This window comes from Dryobates pubescens, chromosome 4 (genome assembly GCF_014839835.1).
Source record: "Dryobates pubescens isolate bDryPub1 chromosome 4, bDryPub1.pri, whole genome shotgun sequence".
NCBI lineage: Eukaryota > Metazoa > Chordata > Aves > Piciformes > Picidae > Dryobates > Dryobates pubescens.
This window is the reverse complement of record NC_071615.1, coordinates 40,306,739-40,323,350: the sequence shown is the minus strand read 5'-3', so window position 1 is coordinate 40,323,350 and position 16,612 is coordinate 40,306,739. Positions and strand designations below refer to the sequence as shown.

The window sequence follows — 16,612 nt, the reverse complement described above, 5'->3', positions numbered from 1 at the left end:
GGGGCTCCAACAATATCCAGTAACAAAAAACCCTCATAAGATCTTGCAGCACTGAGCACAGTGCTATTCAGCATAATTCAGGATTTCAAAATCTGACTCTTGCCAGATTTTTCTGGTTTTCTTCAGAATTATCAGAGCTTTATTTGCTAGAACAAATTTTCAATGGAAAAACAAAAAACAAAGTATTCCTTTCCTTCAGCTATTTTACAGGTAAAGTGTAGCACAGGTACACAACATCATTAGGATTAAGAAAAAATGTCTCCAAGGAGTTATTGGTGCAAAACCATGAGAGCATCTACAAGCACCGGCATGCCCTGGAGGTACCCATAGAAACTTCCACTGAGACACAGGTGTGTGAGCACACACAGAACGTCACAATACTTCTTTGAAATCCTGCTTATGTTTGAAAGGAGCAAAATAAAGACTCCCACTTCTTTTTCTTCTTTAAGAATAGTGGAGGTCTCATTAGCTACACTGGCTGAAGAAAGCATGAATAAGAACTGTGTAGCAGAAAGGCCTCTGTTTCTGCTGTTCTTGAAACAACACTTCTGTCTGATTCTGGATAATGGGCTTTTAATAAAAATATCCACCAAAGGAAAACAATTAAACAATACATAAAGCACCAGGGTGCAATCTAGTGGTTCTGTTACAGTCTGGAGCTGTTCCAGCAGAGAACATGTGGATATTTTTTACAGGCTACAGTGTAGTTCTCAAAAGTTATTATAAAGCAACAAAATGTAAATTGGGGTTGGACATCCATACAATTGCTGCAGGATTTTTAATTCAGACCTGAAATTCATCTCCATCTAAATGCACCAGGTATTTTGACTTCTAGCATAAAAATACCTTCTGTACTCCTGCTGCCGTTCAATTTCTTCCTGGATGTTTCTGATGATATTTCTCACCTTTCCATCAAAGTATTTGATAATATGGCAATTCTTTATCCATGCACTTCTAGTCTTTCATCTTTCTGGCTTGGCAAAAAGTGGAAAATGGTTATATTGGGAGAGAGCTCAAGTACTTTTCAGTACTTTGAAACTACAGACCATGTACAGCTTGGGGTTTTAATCAAATAGTTTTTAACCTGAACCACATAAACCTGACACATGCTGTATTTTATTATCCTTTCTCCTCCACCCCCTACTCAGCTATGTCCATAAAAGAAACTGTGCATCTGTAGAAGTGTAAGCTGACACTAATTAATTTCTGTAACGAAAGATTTCATTTCTGTAGTTCCAGTGAATGAAAGGAGCATCATACACAGCTTTAAAGATTCTGATACAGTAAAGATAAAGATTTAGGGTGATTGGTGAGAAAAAGTTAGATTTTCCAAATAAAAACAAACAAGTAGGAAGAACAAGAGGTCACAGGTTATAAACAGTGTTGCCAGTTTTAGTTTTATGGTGAACTTTGAAGTATAACAAAATGTTGAAAAGCTGTTTATACCAGTATTTCAAATGCTTTTAACTCTGCTTCTCAATTTCCTAAGTACTCTGTCCCTATCCCCATGATACTAATCACCCAAATGCTCAGCACATTTGTAGAGGCAAGAAAAAAGCATGAAAAATTGACATTACTTACAAACCTTCCCCATCACACACACACAAATATTCAACAGCCACAAATCCTGAAGACTATTGAATATTTAGATACGAAACCTATACTCTAAAGAGTTTTTTTAACAAAATAAATATTCCAAGCAAAATATATTCCAAGCAAAAAATCCCTTCTTCAAAAGGAATTGCTCAAGCACTCTTAAGTAATCTTTTCATAGCTGTCTGCTGTAACTTTGGATTCACCTGAGATATTTTCTATGGCAGAAGGGAAAAGAAAGTCATCTCTGGTGGAAATGCTCATTTTTTTTTGACACTTGGAAAAAGTGGACAAAATCAGAGATAAAAAACTGATTGAAACTAACTTAAGACTCTGCAGAATGCTGGGGGGTGACTGAAAGCAAACTATGTACATCTATACAGAAACCATAGACTTCATGACTGTGTTCTGTTCAGCTATATTTTTCTTCATCAAAGCAGTTCTATGCCCAAGAAAATGCAACAGTATTGCAGATAATTAGCACTCTCAATAACGTCCATCTATGTTTGGGTAAATCATTATCTGCCTGTCATACATATGATTCAGAGATTCTGCCTTCTTTAAGCAGTGAAATGCTAAAGACATGGCTGTCAGCAAATAGGCAAGAGAGAGAACAATAGCTGGGATAATCTTTCCCAGTCATTGTAAAGCAAAACATTCAGAAATTATTTTGGTTAGTAAAGATAAACATGGCATTTGCTAGACTGAGGCTATTGCCAATGGCATTCACAATAAAATTCTGAGATGTTAGTTCTGTCTACTTATTGTTCTTTTTTGTCATGGGGCTCCCACACTTTTTGTCTGTTTATCTCTTCACAATTGCAACTGAGTCTTACCACAGATTTTAGACCTAGTTTAGCATTATATAGACTCAGTAGCAGCCTCTGGACATAACAACCATAAAAAATAATAGCATTAAGTTATAGCTAGTTAGAATAACTAGAACAACTTTTAGTTAGAATAACTTTAGAATAACTTAGAGTTAGAATAACTTTTTCAAAAGTTATTATTGGTACCATTTGTTAAGCATCATCCTTGTTCTATGGCTCACTGTACATAGTTAGGTACATCTATGAAAAATGTTGATTTTTATCTCCTACATGCTTTTGCTACCTTTAGCAGAAAATAAGGTTTCTCCTCAGTTATCCAATAGTGCAGAAAAGTGATGTCAAATACAGCCATAATAATGTTGAAAATAATATAAATCGATGGTTCGCCCTCATGTGGTGTATTCAGCTCATTCCTAGAAAACAGTAGAGCTTCAGAGAGGAGCAATTGAAATGATTTGGCAACTGGATAAACATCTAAATGAAGATTGAAAAAAAACCCAAACCAACAAAACCCCCTAAAAATATCATGTTGTGAGAGCTCAAGCCCAGGAAAGGACGTGACAAAGATAAGGTATTTAAAATAGTAGGTATGGATAGGCAAGAATGTGGCACTTCATCTGCACACGCAATACATGGCCAAAGGGACGTTTAACCAAACAGGAAGACCAGTGCTTTCAGCTATAACAAAGAATTTTTGTTTTTCAGACACACACACTTAAGACCATGAAACTCAACACCAACAGGATACACAAAACTTATTAAAGTTGTTATCTTTAAATTCCTTAGTGAGCAAAAGTTATAAAAGTAAAATAGACAGGAAAATTAAAATAATATATACAAGTATATGCTGTGCATGTTTATATGAAAAAGTGTGAGGAAAACATAGCACTATTTTCAGTGGGTGTTCTTTTTAGGCTTTTATGTGAAATGGTGACTAATAAAGTAAAAAAAAACCAAACACCATAGTTAGTTCTTATGCTGAAACAATTAACATGGAGAATATATTTGGAAAACAGTAAAACGCATTTGCAAATAATGTCAGCAGACCAGGAAATTAAAAATAAGACCAAAATAAAAGGGTTGGTGCACATCAATGCACTCTCTCCACCTTAACTATGCTCTGTAAGGCTGCAAGACTACAATGAATATATCTTAATATTTTTGACACGAGATTAGAATACAGAGAGTTTTCCACATACTTATTTTCTCCCAAAGCAAGCACTGAAAACTGTCAGGCCGAGTATTTTCTGCACCCCTTTCACATTTCCTTTCCTTTTTCACACTTTTCACATAGGTGGTGTCAAGTGTCATTTTAATTTTGAATTACTTCATTTAAAATGACTTTGGAGTAACTATAAATTTTGTGCTGTTTTTAAAAATTAAATCATGGACACAGTTCATCCCCAAACTTATACTTTAATGCCACTATGTCTTTTGAGTTCACTCACCTTCTTAAATTGAAATCATGTATGTGGCTGCTAAAAATGAAATTCAAAGATAATATTATCATGAGCTATTTCTAGTCATTCCAAGAAACACACACACTCGTTTTGTTTTATGTAAGCTTTTATGGCCAGGTTAACTGATATGCTGCTGCTGTTTTGTGCTACTCTGGAGTTGAGCAAAGCAGTCACAGCATACTGGCTGGTTAAGTTAAATTTACAGCTCCTTTGTTGAATAAAAGCAGTGCAAAGAGGTTGGAAGGCACACCCATTTCCTTCTGTCTCTGCTTCTCCCTCGCTCTTCTGAACACTCACATTTGCTCCCACTGCCTCCTGCAGCTTCTATGTTCTGCTCTGTGGAAACACATCTCTCCTGTCCTCTGTAAACTCCAAGTAGGTAAATACATGTGTGCATGTACAACACAAGACCTCAGCCTCTGTCTGCTGACTCCTTTACTGTGCACATCTGGCATAGCATGGAGCTTATGAAAAAAATTATTTGAGCACTAGTACTTAACCATGGCTTTTATTTTTTCTGTAACTGTTGGCAGAAGAGAGGATTACAGCCTCATAAACTCCAGTGTAGAATCATCCTCTTAGAAAACAGCCACCACCTTCTATTGTTCTCAAAGAGATTAAAGCAAATTTAACCTGAATAGGTGGAAGTAAATGATGAAACAAAACTCTCAGAGGAAAAGATACACCAGGCCTTAAAAATAATGGAAAAGAGGTGTGCTTTTTGGTTATCACAGGGGAAAAGAAAAGATGCCTGCCTTTAGAAAAAGGACATACTTTCAAGCACTATTGTAGCTAGACAAGCTCCTTTGCTATGGTAAACATCAAACAAAACTTTTCTGGCAAAATTAAAAGGTACAGTGATTTGATTGTTCCACTTATTTTCCATTCTACAGAAACCTCTCCTACACCTTCTACTATCTCCTTGTACTTAAGATGAGCATACCTATTATCTTAGAAGAAATGGGAAAGAAATGGAAAGGAAAATGTATTATTTTATACATGAAAGAGGTCTCTTCAGACAGGCTACAGGCATTTAAACTTTATTTTGCAGTAGAAAGAGTTTAAAAGTACATTAAAGACTCTTCAGGCAGCACTGAAATCAAAATGGCAGACACAAACCAGCACAATTTTTCCTGTTTCCCACCAGGGTCCCACTGGAGCACCTCACTCAGCATGCCTTTGAAGTGCTTGGCCTGTTTTATGCCTCTAACTCATCTTCAGCTTTTCTGCATTTTGACACATAAAAATTGGGTTTTCCTGAGGAAATAGAAATATTTTCTTGGACAGTTTGGAGGAAGAGTGAGGTGGAATCTCATTCAGTGCCAAAAAGATTTACTTAAAATAGATTTATCTGGTGATTTATGTAGTGGAAAATTGCTAATACTCATCTTCCTGCATGTACATATGTGCATAAATGTTCATATTGTTACGCAAATAGATTCTGGCCAAAGAACTATATACCTGATATCAAATTCATCATCAGACACAAAAACTCTAGAGGCAGAAAAAAGCCTTGGTCTTTATGTCTGCATGACCATTATCATTCAAAAGGATCTCTTCTTTAGAATTTGACAGCAAATCAAACAGTAACAGACTACCTAGTGCCATGACTGCTAACACTTCATATATGTACTTGGTTCAATTCTAGAACCAAACGAAGACTCTGCAGGTGAGAAAGTGAGGGATATGTGTAAACTTTAGGGAGCTTTAGATTATCTTAATACAAATTTCTCAGTTCTTAAGAATTCAAAAGATTAGGCTGTCAAGCCTTCAGCATCCAGAAAGCAGGAAGCCTCAGCTTCTCTACATACAGGCTCCACCCACCTGCAAACTTATTCACACCTTAGTTATTTCAGAGACAACCCTCACCAACATCCTCTTCTGCCTTCACTAGGGACTGAATACTGCATAACCTCTCTCTCTACTAGAGAGTAAGTATGAAGGGAAAACCTCTCCATTTTATTCCTTATTTGTCTCATAAAATTGAGAACACCCAACATTTTCCCCACCCTTTATTAGGATTTAAAAATAAATAAATCAAGCCCACTGTTCATTTTCTTATAAACTGACCTGTTGCAGACCAAAACTGGAGAACAATGGCTGACTTGCCTGGTATTTTTTATCAAGTCTTTTACTGATTTTCTCCAAGATTTTAAGTTCTTTTCTATATGTGGTTAAAGGACTGAACTGTGTCTCTCTCCTAACACTGTCTCACAGTTCTCTTCCAGCCAAACCGAGAACACAGGCTACACCATCTGTGACATTTTGGGTAACAATAGTGGTAGATTCTGGTCCACAGACTATGTGTCTCTATACTAGGAGCTATAAACTTATTTACCATTCAGACTAGATCCATAGAAACAGCTACCTGGCCTATCCTATGAAATGTGCAGACATTTCAGTTCGCATTTTGAAGTTCCATGCTGTTTGCTTCACTGATCTCCAATCAAAACTTCCACACCAGACATACCAAATCCACACCTAAAAGCACTACAGCAGGAACAAAGATTGTGCTGAGGGAAAAAGGTGTTTGGAGTGGAGAAAATGAGAACAGCAGTGTCTATTGTAATCAGTCAACAGCATTATATATCTTAAAAGAAAAAAAAAAAAAGAAAGGCAGTTAATGATTTCACACACTGTATAACCTTCACATTAATTACAACATTAATCACAAAGCTAAATGGATGCGTTTAAAAGAGAAGCATTACATTTTGCACCATCAGCAATTTTTAAGGGAGTTTCTCTGCATTAAAATAAATAGTCATAATAATTAAATAATTATATATGTATGTAGTTTAGTGGTATGTTTGCAAACGATTAGACAGTGTGTAGTAGTCTACATGAATTTTCCTCAACAGTCCTGCTTTGCTCAGGCACAGAGACTGAAATTCCCTCTAACTCAGAAGCTAAGGAATAGGTATGGCAGCAATATTAGCTGCTTCAAACTATGTACTATTATTCCTTACACTAGAACTGCAAAGTACATACTTGAAAATGTATTATTAGGCCCAGGTACTTCTTGTCAGGATAACAGGAGTACCAGTTATGGCTGAGGCCTTAATTATGTGAGTCTTCAAAAACCTAGGACCAGAATTCTCCACAGCATCAGATGGCCACATTAACGATATTCTTATTGAGACAGGTTGGATCCCAAACCAAGAATTTTGGGGTGACCATACCAGGTATAGGGATATCAGACACTATTACCAGTGATTTGAACCATCCAGTCCCCTAAGTTCCATAAAATCTCTTCAATGAATAGTACAGACCTTGGGAAAAACATGAAGTAATACTGAGGTGCAGAGAATTTGGTGCTTGCCACTGTTTGTTTAGACTCCCTTTAAATACAGGCAAAAGCTGTAAATAAAATTACAACCTTTTCCACAATAACAGTGCAATATTATGAAGGTGTAAAGCTGCTTCTGTGTCTACGGCTCAGGCTTTGAATTCAGGTGTGCTGTTTATCATATCCTCTGTGTGTTATTTCATGGACTGCACAGAAGTGCTTCAGAAAAAGGGAAAAAAGAAAAAAAAGAGTTGTATAAAAAAAAGGAAAAAAGAACAAATAAAAGGGGGGTTTATGTTTTTTTGTGATGTATTTTCAATAGAATACAATCAAAAATAACTACCTGAAAGTCTTGAAAGTGATAGACATTAGTTCCCTCACTGTCTTTCTGGAATATCAGTTTCCACTAAATGAAACCTCTTTTAAAATGTAACATTTGCTCAATCTTGAGAGGTGAGTGCCCACTAAACCTTTCCACTGGACTGCTTTACAATGAAAGAAAATAGTGCATATAAGACACCACTATTGAAAGTATTAAATAGTGTGTTTTCAACTGGTTTTATGTCCCCCGGTCCCATGAAAATAAGACTAAGGATTATGATGCAGCACCTATGAAAAAACCAAAATTTTATTTAGAATGAGCTATTGCAATGAAAGAGAAATTCAGCATTCAACATTTCCTGTCATTCTTACTGAGTAAATAATTTACTTTTAAGTAAATAACACTGCACTGCAAATTCACAGAAAAAGCCAACTGGTCAAATCTATGAGACTTTTAAGTGAATGAGGAATACTAAATTCAGACCATGCTTCATGTTGCTTTCCATCTGCTGTACTTGTGTGCAACTGCCATCAAGGTGGATGCTTAGTTTCAGATTTTGAGGGTAGACAAGTGAACAAGCTCAAAATCATTTCATTGGCATAATATGATTATAATGAGTTAACCAATTTAATCATTTGACTTTTTATGTTGTTGTTTCTGAGTGGATGAGCACAACAATTAAATTCTCAATTTTTATTCTGTACTAAAGCTCAGCATAGTGAGATACCAGGAGTAAGTGAGTTTCACAGTGGGTCATTCTCCCATCTTTCAGGAGTATATTAGCTCTTATTTGTGTGCTTATGTTCTCCAAGCAGTTTTCATAACTTTTTAAAGAAAAAAGGCACCAACCTGAATGCTGTGAGATACTCAACATCACCCATAGGAGGATCCAAGCCACCTGTCCAAGCAATATTTATGTTATACCCTTCACCAGGGCCACTTCCAACCTGAAAAACAGGAAGAAAATGCCAAAAGGAGTGAAGAAGAAAAAAAAGGAGGAAGAAAAGAGAAGGGAACGGCGGGGGCGGGGGGTGGGGAAAGAAAGAAAAAATTCTCCAGCATGCTTCAGAAACAAACATCAAACAACATGTCAGGTCAGCCCAGCCTTGTTTGACAAGGACTGTTCTGGGTTATGCACTTGTTCTCCACTGGTCCCCTGCTCCCAGTGGACAATTTGGTAATCTGGTGTAATTTAAAGAACCAGAGAAGGACAAGAAAATTAGGGGTAATCATGCAACGCAATTACCTGAAAGATACAAATAAAAATGGGGCTCTAAAGAAATAAACCTAACCTCATTTGGGGCTCCACTGCCGGGGAAGAAGTTGCCTTCATCATAGCGATGGAGGGAAACATACAGGATGCTGGGGTCAGCATAAAAAGCCTGCTGTGTACCGTTGCCATGGTGAACATCCTAAAGGAGAAAGAAAACAGATGACAAATGTAATAATGTCCAACTCAGTGTAGAGCTCAGCTCTGCTTTCTTTTACCCCCCTGTTTCTCTCCCTCTCCCTTGCCTTCCTTTTGTCTTTCCCTTTCCCCCTCCCTTCACCACCCCATACTTCCTGAACTTTCAGGCAAATTACTCTTTAATGCACTCATTTTTTAAACTGGCTTCTAAAAATCAGGAAACCATAGCGAGCGTGCCCTGGAGACTCCAGATGAGCAGTCATTGAGAAATCCCAGTCCTTTTGTACAATTAGATATTTATACACCGGCTCTTTGTACTCCTTGCCTCAGTGATGGAATCTAGCATCCTGTTTTATGGAGGAATTTTATGACTTATTAACTGCCAACAGTTCATAACCCCTCAGGCTTAATTAACTAGCCTCATTGGCCTCTGAAGAAAGACTAATGTTTAAACTACAAACTAGTATTTTGCAGAAGGATCTATGGTTTACAGAGCTTTTTCACAATTCTTGACAGAACACTAAACATAAGTGTATTCATTGATTTGCCAAGTTCCACTATTGAGGTCAAAGGCTCTGCGACCAGCTGAGTAAATTGGCTTTCTTGAAACATTCAGTTCAGTTAGCAGTCCCTCAGCAGTTAGATCCACATCAAAAGGGATGCCAGATGCAGAAAGGACTTCATACTTCATTTTTGCAAAATCATGACGGCAACAGTTGAAGACATAGGAATATGATCTCATTAGCTATTAAATCATCTGGCAGATAGGACGGTGCCTTCCACAATCAAGGAGTGACCTTGGCCAGTCTCCATATTTCAAACATTATATAAAGCCAGTGAAAAGAAATTCTGTCATTAAATAAAATACTGGGGGGAAAAAAGCTGACAGTATATCTATATAACAGAGGCTGATGATGTGGACTTTTCCGATTTTTTTAGGATTGTTTTCACAGTTCTACTATTGTACTGTGTGCTTAGGCACACAAGAAACTTCACAGGCAGAAATGGAAAACCCACTTGCCTCTCAGTAAAAGAAAGCTGAGTCTTTTCTTGTAAGTTTCCCCACTGGCATTTGTTAGGAGGTGAAAACTTATAGGTATTATTGATCCTCCTCCTTTAATCCATCCCTTTGAAATCTCTGATTCAAGAGAATTCGGAAGGACAGACAAAGTAGTTGGAATAGCAACACTGTATTTATTTTACAAATTCTATGAGATATGAAACAAATTTAGTACCAGAGAAAACAATGGTCAGATTTTCCTCAGGATGCCTAGACTCCAGGAAGATTCAAATTAGGTGCATGTTGCCAATGGCACAGCAAGCACTGCCACACATTGCTTGCGCTCTTCAACAGCTGATGTAGCCCATGACTTTCACCTACATTGTTCAGGATTCTCTACATTGATTGAGTGTTACTTGTACTGCATTGTGCTTGACTTGGACCTCCTCTGGGATCACTGTGGGGTAATATTTTAATGGTTGCTTTTCTCCATTGAAAGTACCTGAAACATGAGGATGAAGTTACAGCTCAACTGATTTAATACCAAGGTTAAATGTAACACACATTGGTGTGAGGGTGTTAGAGATTTGAAGGCAGCCAGAATAATGTTAGAGGGCTCTAAATAGCAAATTAAGTAAAATCTGGCATGCAGACTAACCCCAGAATCCCATTCAGTCTTCAGCTGAGACAGCATTAATTGGTTTACTCCAAACATATCCTGAGCATGCTAACATACAGGCAAATATGGAAGATCTTGGATAGAGGATTGGAACAACCTGAGAAGATATGTTGGCCATAAAGACAGACCTGCAGAGGTTATGACTGAAAATATAGTAGGACTTAATTTTGTGATTTTAATTAGCTTTCATTTTCCATGCAGATCTGGGGCTTCAGGTGTCTTTTCAAATGAGAAGAGAAAAACATTAAATGGGCATAGAGAGCTGGGTTTTTTTGTTTGTGTGGGGTTTGTGGGTTTGTTGTGTTGTTTATTTTAATATTCAAATTTCAAAGCTAACTTTCTTGTCTAAACTTCAACTCCACCAAGGGTTACACCCAGTTTCGAAGAGCACTAACTTCTCTGGTCAGACAAAGGAATGCGTTGTTTAAGACTGCAAATGTTACCATGTGGGAAATGGTGTTCATATTCTGCCCTTAGTAGATCAAATGTGTTCAGGGTATATAAGTCAGTTCAAAAACAAAGATTTATTCAAATGATGAAACGAGGAAAGAAAAGCTGACAGAGAGGTCTTTTGGTGTGGAAATAAATGAAAGAAAGATTAAAAATTTGGAAGTTAAGAATTTGTATATGAACACGTAGCAGCTATGAAGACTACACTTGATTTCTAACTGGAGTAGAGTTTAATGTGTGGGATCGAATATTATTACTTTTTAATATTTGCAGGGTAGTAACACGTGCAGCTGCCAACCTGTGTGGGGTCCTGCTGTGCTAGTCACTACCAAAATATAGTCTCAAAGCTTAATTTCAAGTCTAACATCTGTAATTCCATTATTTCATTTAGGTGCCCAAAACTCTCTGTTGGTGTGTGCATAAAGACATCACTATTAACTTGTTAATTCATTCAGTCTAGATTGTGATTCATCCATTCTTTGCATACGTAACACATTTGCAGCATCAATTTTTTTACTTCATTGCACTAACCATGGAGCAGACTAGGGACTGGACTACAACCTCTTCAGGAATGAAGTCATCTTTGTCAGCCATATATTTCTCTCTTTTCACCAGCTGAGTTATTCTGATCAATGGGATAGAGCCAGAGGTAGGCTGAGCATTCCCTGTCTCCTTTCCTGAGTAAGGATAGGCAGCTTCACAGGTAATCATTTGTACAGGTAATGATTTCTGCATTTCACCTTGTCTTGAAAATTTGAAGCTAAATTCACAAGTGCTTACTCGCTAAGTAGGTCACATGGAATGATTTCTTTTCCCAGCAAGGCAAACATAACACTCACAGTCAAGAAGACTTAAAAACATTCACAGTATTCAAATTTTGAATAGGCTTTTCTTATAGAAAGGGAAAAAAAAATAAAAAAGGAAGGAAAAAAAGAACAAGAATGAACAGAGTTCATGTTTGGCCAGAATTTACAGAGGTAAAACTCAACAAACTGTAAGATTCAAGTCAGCAAACAAATACAACATGCAGTGGAAGTGAACCTCTAAAAAACACAGGTTCCTTGCACTTTATATATTTGTAAAACATATATATTTGTAAAACATTCTAAGAATATTTAACCTACCCATAGACTTATTCTACCATTCATTTTTCACTTGCTATTCCTTCACCCACACTCCCCCTTTCTCTGTTTCTCTTCAACAGCTAGTACTCATGTTTAACTGAACAAAAGGGCTAGATGGTAAGGCCATGACTTCACAATAAGATTTAATTATGAGTGTAGATATGAACAAGATTTAGACTATTAAGCCCTGCACTTCAAAAACCCCTTAACATATTTTGTCTTTAAATCTTTTATCACCTGCAAAAATTAATTAAGTGCAGATGTAACAGGTTAGGTTTTGATGCCAGGGTTCATTTCCTGTCTATGCTTTGTCAGACACCCTATTACACCTCCTCATGAACTGTAGGAAAACAAAAATGTTGCTCATAAATCAGCATTCAACTTTCCTTGGGCTGTGCATCCTTTAAGTGCAAGGCAAAGCTCCAATTCATTATTCATGAAAATAATATAGACAACATGCCAAATGTCATCTGCATTTAAATAATCCATTTGTTAAACATATTAAGTATTGTGTAAGAATGCCTTCTATTTAAATAGAAGGCTAATCCAATGAAATGGATTTTTAATCACATAGCTTTCCTTCAGGGAACCATCAAAAGCTGGCATACATGAGCTGGAAACTTCTTACAGGGAATGACCTGTTGATTTGTTTAATAATATTGAAATTACAAAACAAGTCAAATCATTGCTAGCTGGGGGAAGTGGCCAGTTTGGTTACCAAAGCAACAACATTCTTTAAAGCACATCTGACTATTTAAAGTTTGTATTCTGTAGGGAAAAGTAAACTTGGGTTCTGTAGGGTTATTTTAACAGTGGAAGTATCAATTCATTTAAGGACCATAAAAGTTGCCCTGATCTGTGCCTTCTTCTCATTAAATTGCAGTTAACACCATTAAAGTGAAACATAGATGTTTATGGCTTCAGTACTGCCATCCTGGCTTTAATGAGTTCCCAAAATCAGAGGAAATGCACACCTTCATTACTTGTAGGTATTACAAGCAGGAAAATCTGACATATAAACACAAATTTGTTATCTTTTATCTAGATGCACCGAAAGCACGATGCTTGCCAAGAATACATACCAGATCTACAATCAATATCTTGCCTATATTTAGCTTGTCTCTCAAGTATTTGGCAGTAATTGCAATCGAATTAAAAAAGCAGAACCCCCTGTGGAATAGAGAAGAACAGAAACAAGAAAGCAAATCAGTCAGGAAAAGAGATATAAATAATTTTCAGAGCATTTTTAAAAATGCTGTATGATCTCTGAGGCCATAAATCTGCTTCTGGGAGTACCTAGAAAGCCTTTTCAGTCATCTGCTAACAATTACAGTTCTTCAGAGACATGCACAGCACAGGTGATTGCCAGTAACCTTAGTGCTCCAAGATGGGCAATATTCCCTGGTACTTACATGGCTGTTGATTCTTCAGCATGATGGCCTGGGGGCCTTACAACAGCAAAGCCATTCTGTAAGAACAAGATAGGTTTTCAATTATCAGCTTAAAAAAATACTTGACTCTGTGCAAAACAGAGCAGCAGGCAGACTGGATTGAAATCTATTAGAGGCTCTTGAGCAATTTTTCTGTCCAATCACCCTTTCATAGTACTGCCAGAAATAATACATTTGAGAACACTGGCATATAAGTTATATAAATACACACGTGCACATACATACATAAACACACAACATGATCTAAAGAGGAGGAAAGAGGCAGAATGAGAAAAGCCTTGTTATCAATTCTGCTGTCTAGAATTTGCACTTAAAACAGAAGTAGCTGGGGATCTATATTTTACATAATTACTTAGTGTTGACCCTAACTCCTGTACGGACTAAATGATAAATTCAGACACACAGAAACACACACACGTGTAATTCCTAGCAGTAGAAAAAGAACAACATTAATATCCCATATTTCTACAAACTATAAATTAAACTTGGGAACCTGCTGGGCTCACAAGTTGAATAGATTCCATAAAGTCAATTTCTAAAACACTTTCTGGAACTGTATATAAAATTCATAAAGTACAGTACTAGCGCCAGTGACGATCAAGGAATTTTTTTGCCTCTAGAGATCTATCAGGCTACAGCAAACTTAAACTGTAATGCCAATGGAGTACATCTGTAAGAGAGGTTCTTCTGGCCACTGTTCAAAGAATCTGGGGGATTTGACAGAATTTCTTATTTGGGGTGAAAACCAGCAACCAACAACCAAAAAACACAATGTAAATACTGAACACATGCATACATTATATTTAGGAATGCATCCCTGTTGGAATATAAATTGCATATAGATCAAACACACTGTCAAAAAAAGAAAAAAAGAAAAAAATAAATAAATAAACAACAACAACAAAAAAAAAACCCAAGGCCTTGTTCATGGCACTAATCTTGAGAACCAAACCAGATTTACACTCTTAACTAAAACCCCCTTTCTTATCCTTCTGAGGGGTTTCTGACATTTCCTTTTCACACAAAATAGGACTTAGAGAAGACTTCTGTGAGGATTTTTTGGTAGTGTTTACGAAGCAGGGGGAAAAAAACTAAAATGTGTGTGCACCAAGGAATGTACAGATAAGAAAGTGAAAAATGACCCAGAGAAGAGGGTTTTACCAGACAGAGAGAATCATGCTACCTGCATTATATTCTCTTGATATTTCTAAGAATTTGGAAAAAAAAGTCTATGCAAGGCTTATAGCTGTCCCTGCTCAGCTCACAGCTCATTATAATCTAACTTTATCAGCACTCCCAAGAGATCAATATAATTAAGACATTCTTATCTCTGAGAGGATTTCACAGAGCAATATAGAGACATAACAAATCAACACTGCTGGTTTTGACAACATGACAGTTACAGTACAGACTTCTCTTTTCATAGTATCAGTCAGGGTTGGAAGGGACCACAAGGATCATCCAGTTCCAACCCCCCTGCCATGGGCAGGGACACCCCACACTAGATCAGGCTGGCCAGAACTTCATCCAGCCTGGTCTTAAACACCTCCAGGGATGGGGCCCCAACCACCTCCCCAGACAACCCATTCCAGGGCTTCACCACTCTCATGGTGAAGAGCTTCTTCCTCACATCCAGTCTGAATCTCCCCACCTCCAGCTTCATTCCATTCCCCCTAGTCCTATCACTACCTGAGATCCTGAGAAGTCCCTCCCCAGCCTTCTTGTAGGCCCCCTTCAGATACTGGCAGGCCACAATTAAGTCACCTCGGAGCCTTCTCTTCTCCAGCCTGAACAGCCCCAACTCCAGTCTGTCCTCATAGGAGAGGTGCTCCAGCCCTCTGATCATCCTCGTGGCCCTTCTCTGGACATGTTCCAGCACATCCATATCCCTCTTGTACTAGGGGCTCCAGAACTGGATGCGGTACTCCAGGCGGGGTCTCACCAGAGCTGCTCCCTTACTTTGACAAGACTATTTGGAAGCCCTGTTTTGTGATAGTAAGCTAGCTAACTTCTGCTATCAAGCTTAATTTAACTGTTACAGTTCTCCATGAGCATGCAGGAGAGTCACATCAGTGTTGCGACCACGTTTTTTAATGTGTTTTTACATTACAGGAAGTTCAGAATCCCCATGAGAAGTTTTCAAAGCTACGGTGCATATGTTATATTGATGATAAAGCATATAATGTAATCAAATGTTAGCAAACACTGAAAGCTAGTTCCATCCAGCATTAGTGGTAACTTCTGTGCAATTAATAAACCACTTCATTTCTCCTACTTCCAACCTTTGCAGGAACGCTGTGTACATTAGCACAACGTAACGTGAATTCATTTATTTAGGCAATATTTAAATACCAGACAGTGAGCTCAGAACAGTAGACAGAAAGCTAAAGATCTGCTTTAAAGACAGAGAGACTAACACAGAGCAGTATGTCGAAGATTAAGTCAGTATGCATAAACTCAAAGCATTTTTAGTACAAAGTCTTATTTATACTAGAGTACAGACACCTTTATATGTAGACAGAACATTAAACAGACTGACAGACATGAACATTAGAAAAAGGATTCGTGTCTGTGCCATTCTATAGTTACCTTTCATTGAATTTGAGTATAAAGAGTAAAGCTTGACTAGAGCATGTCTGAACAACAGAGCAGTCTGCCCAAACTCATTTTAAAGATCCACTGCAGATAGACCCACTTAGTTAGATCTTTAATGAAAATTAAGAAAAAATATTAGCCCTTTTTCCACAGTAAGCCAAGTATTCTTTTTTTTTTCATGACTTCAAATATGTAGCTGGATGTTTGATTTTCAAATAAAGAGCTGTACATCTTACTGCGTCCCTGTCCTTGGTGGTACGGTTGATTCCTTTCTGTTGTGTGCTGGGTTGGAGTGCTGAGCTATATCATGCTTAGGCATCTACTACACCTCTCCCTGAAACCTTTTTAAGAAAAGCACTCAAGACAATACCATAACACAGGTGGTTACTCCAAGGCTTGGGACTGACCTGCACT

The 16,612-nt window shown here is 37.5% G+C and overlaps 1 protein-coding gene across 12 annotated transcripts in view; it reads right to left on the bottom strand.

The window, feature by feature from the left end:
• HDAC9 (histone deacetylase 9) overlaps nucleotides 1-16,612 on the bottom strand; it is a 471,044-nt gene that overhangs the window by 83,658 nt on the left and 370,774 nt on the right. For 11 of the 12 annotated variants that reach the window (XM_054161160.1, XM_054161166.1, XM_054161156.1 and 8 more), the window contains 4 exons: nucleotides 13,565-13,620; nucleotides 13,235-13,322; nucleotides 8,784-8,903; nucleotides 8,341-8,438 (listed from right to left, as the gene is read on the bottom strand). In XM_054161160.1, the coding sequence (XP_054017135.1) occupies nucleotides 8,341-8,438; nucleotides 8,784-8,903; nucleotides 13,235-13,322; nucleotides 13,565-13,620 (362 nt within the window). The remainder of the gene's footprint in view (nucleotides 1-8,340; nucleotides 8,439-8,783; nucleotides 8,904-13,234; nucleotides 13,323-13,564; nucleotides 13,621-16,612) is intronic. The other variant, XR_008462230.1, reaches the window with a different exon arrangement.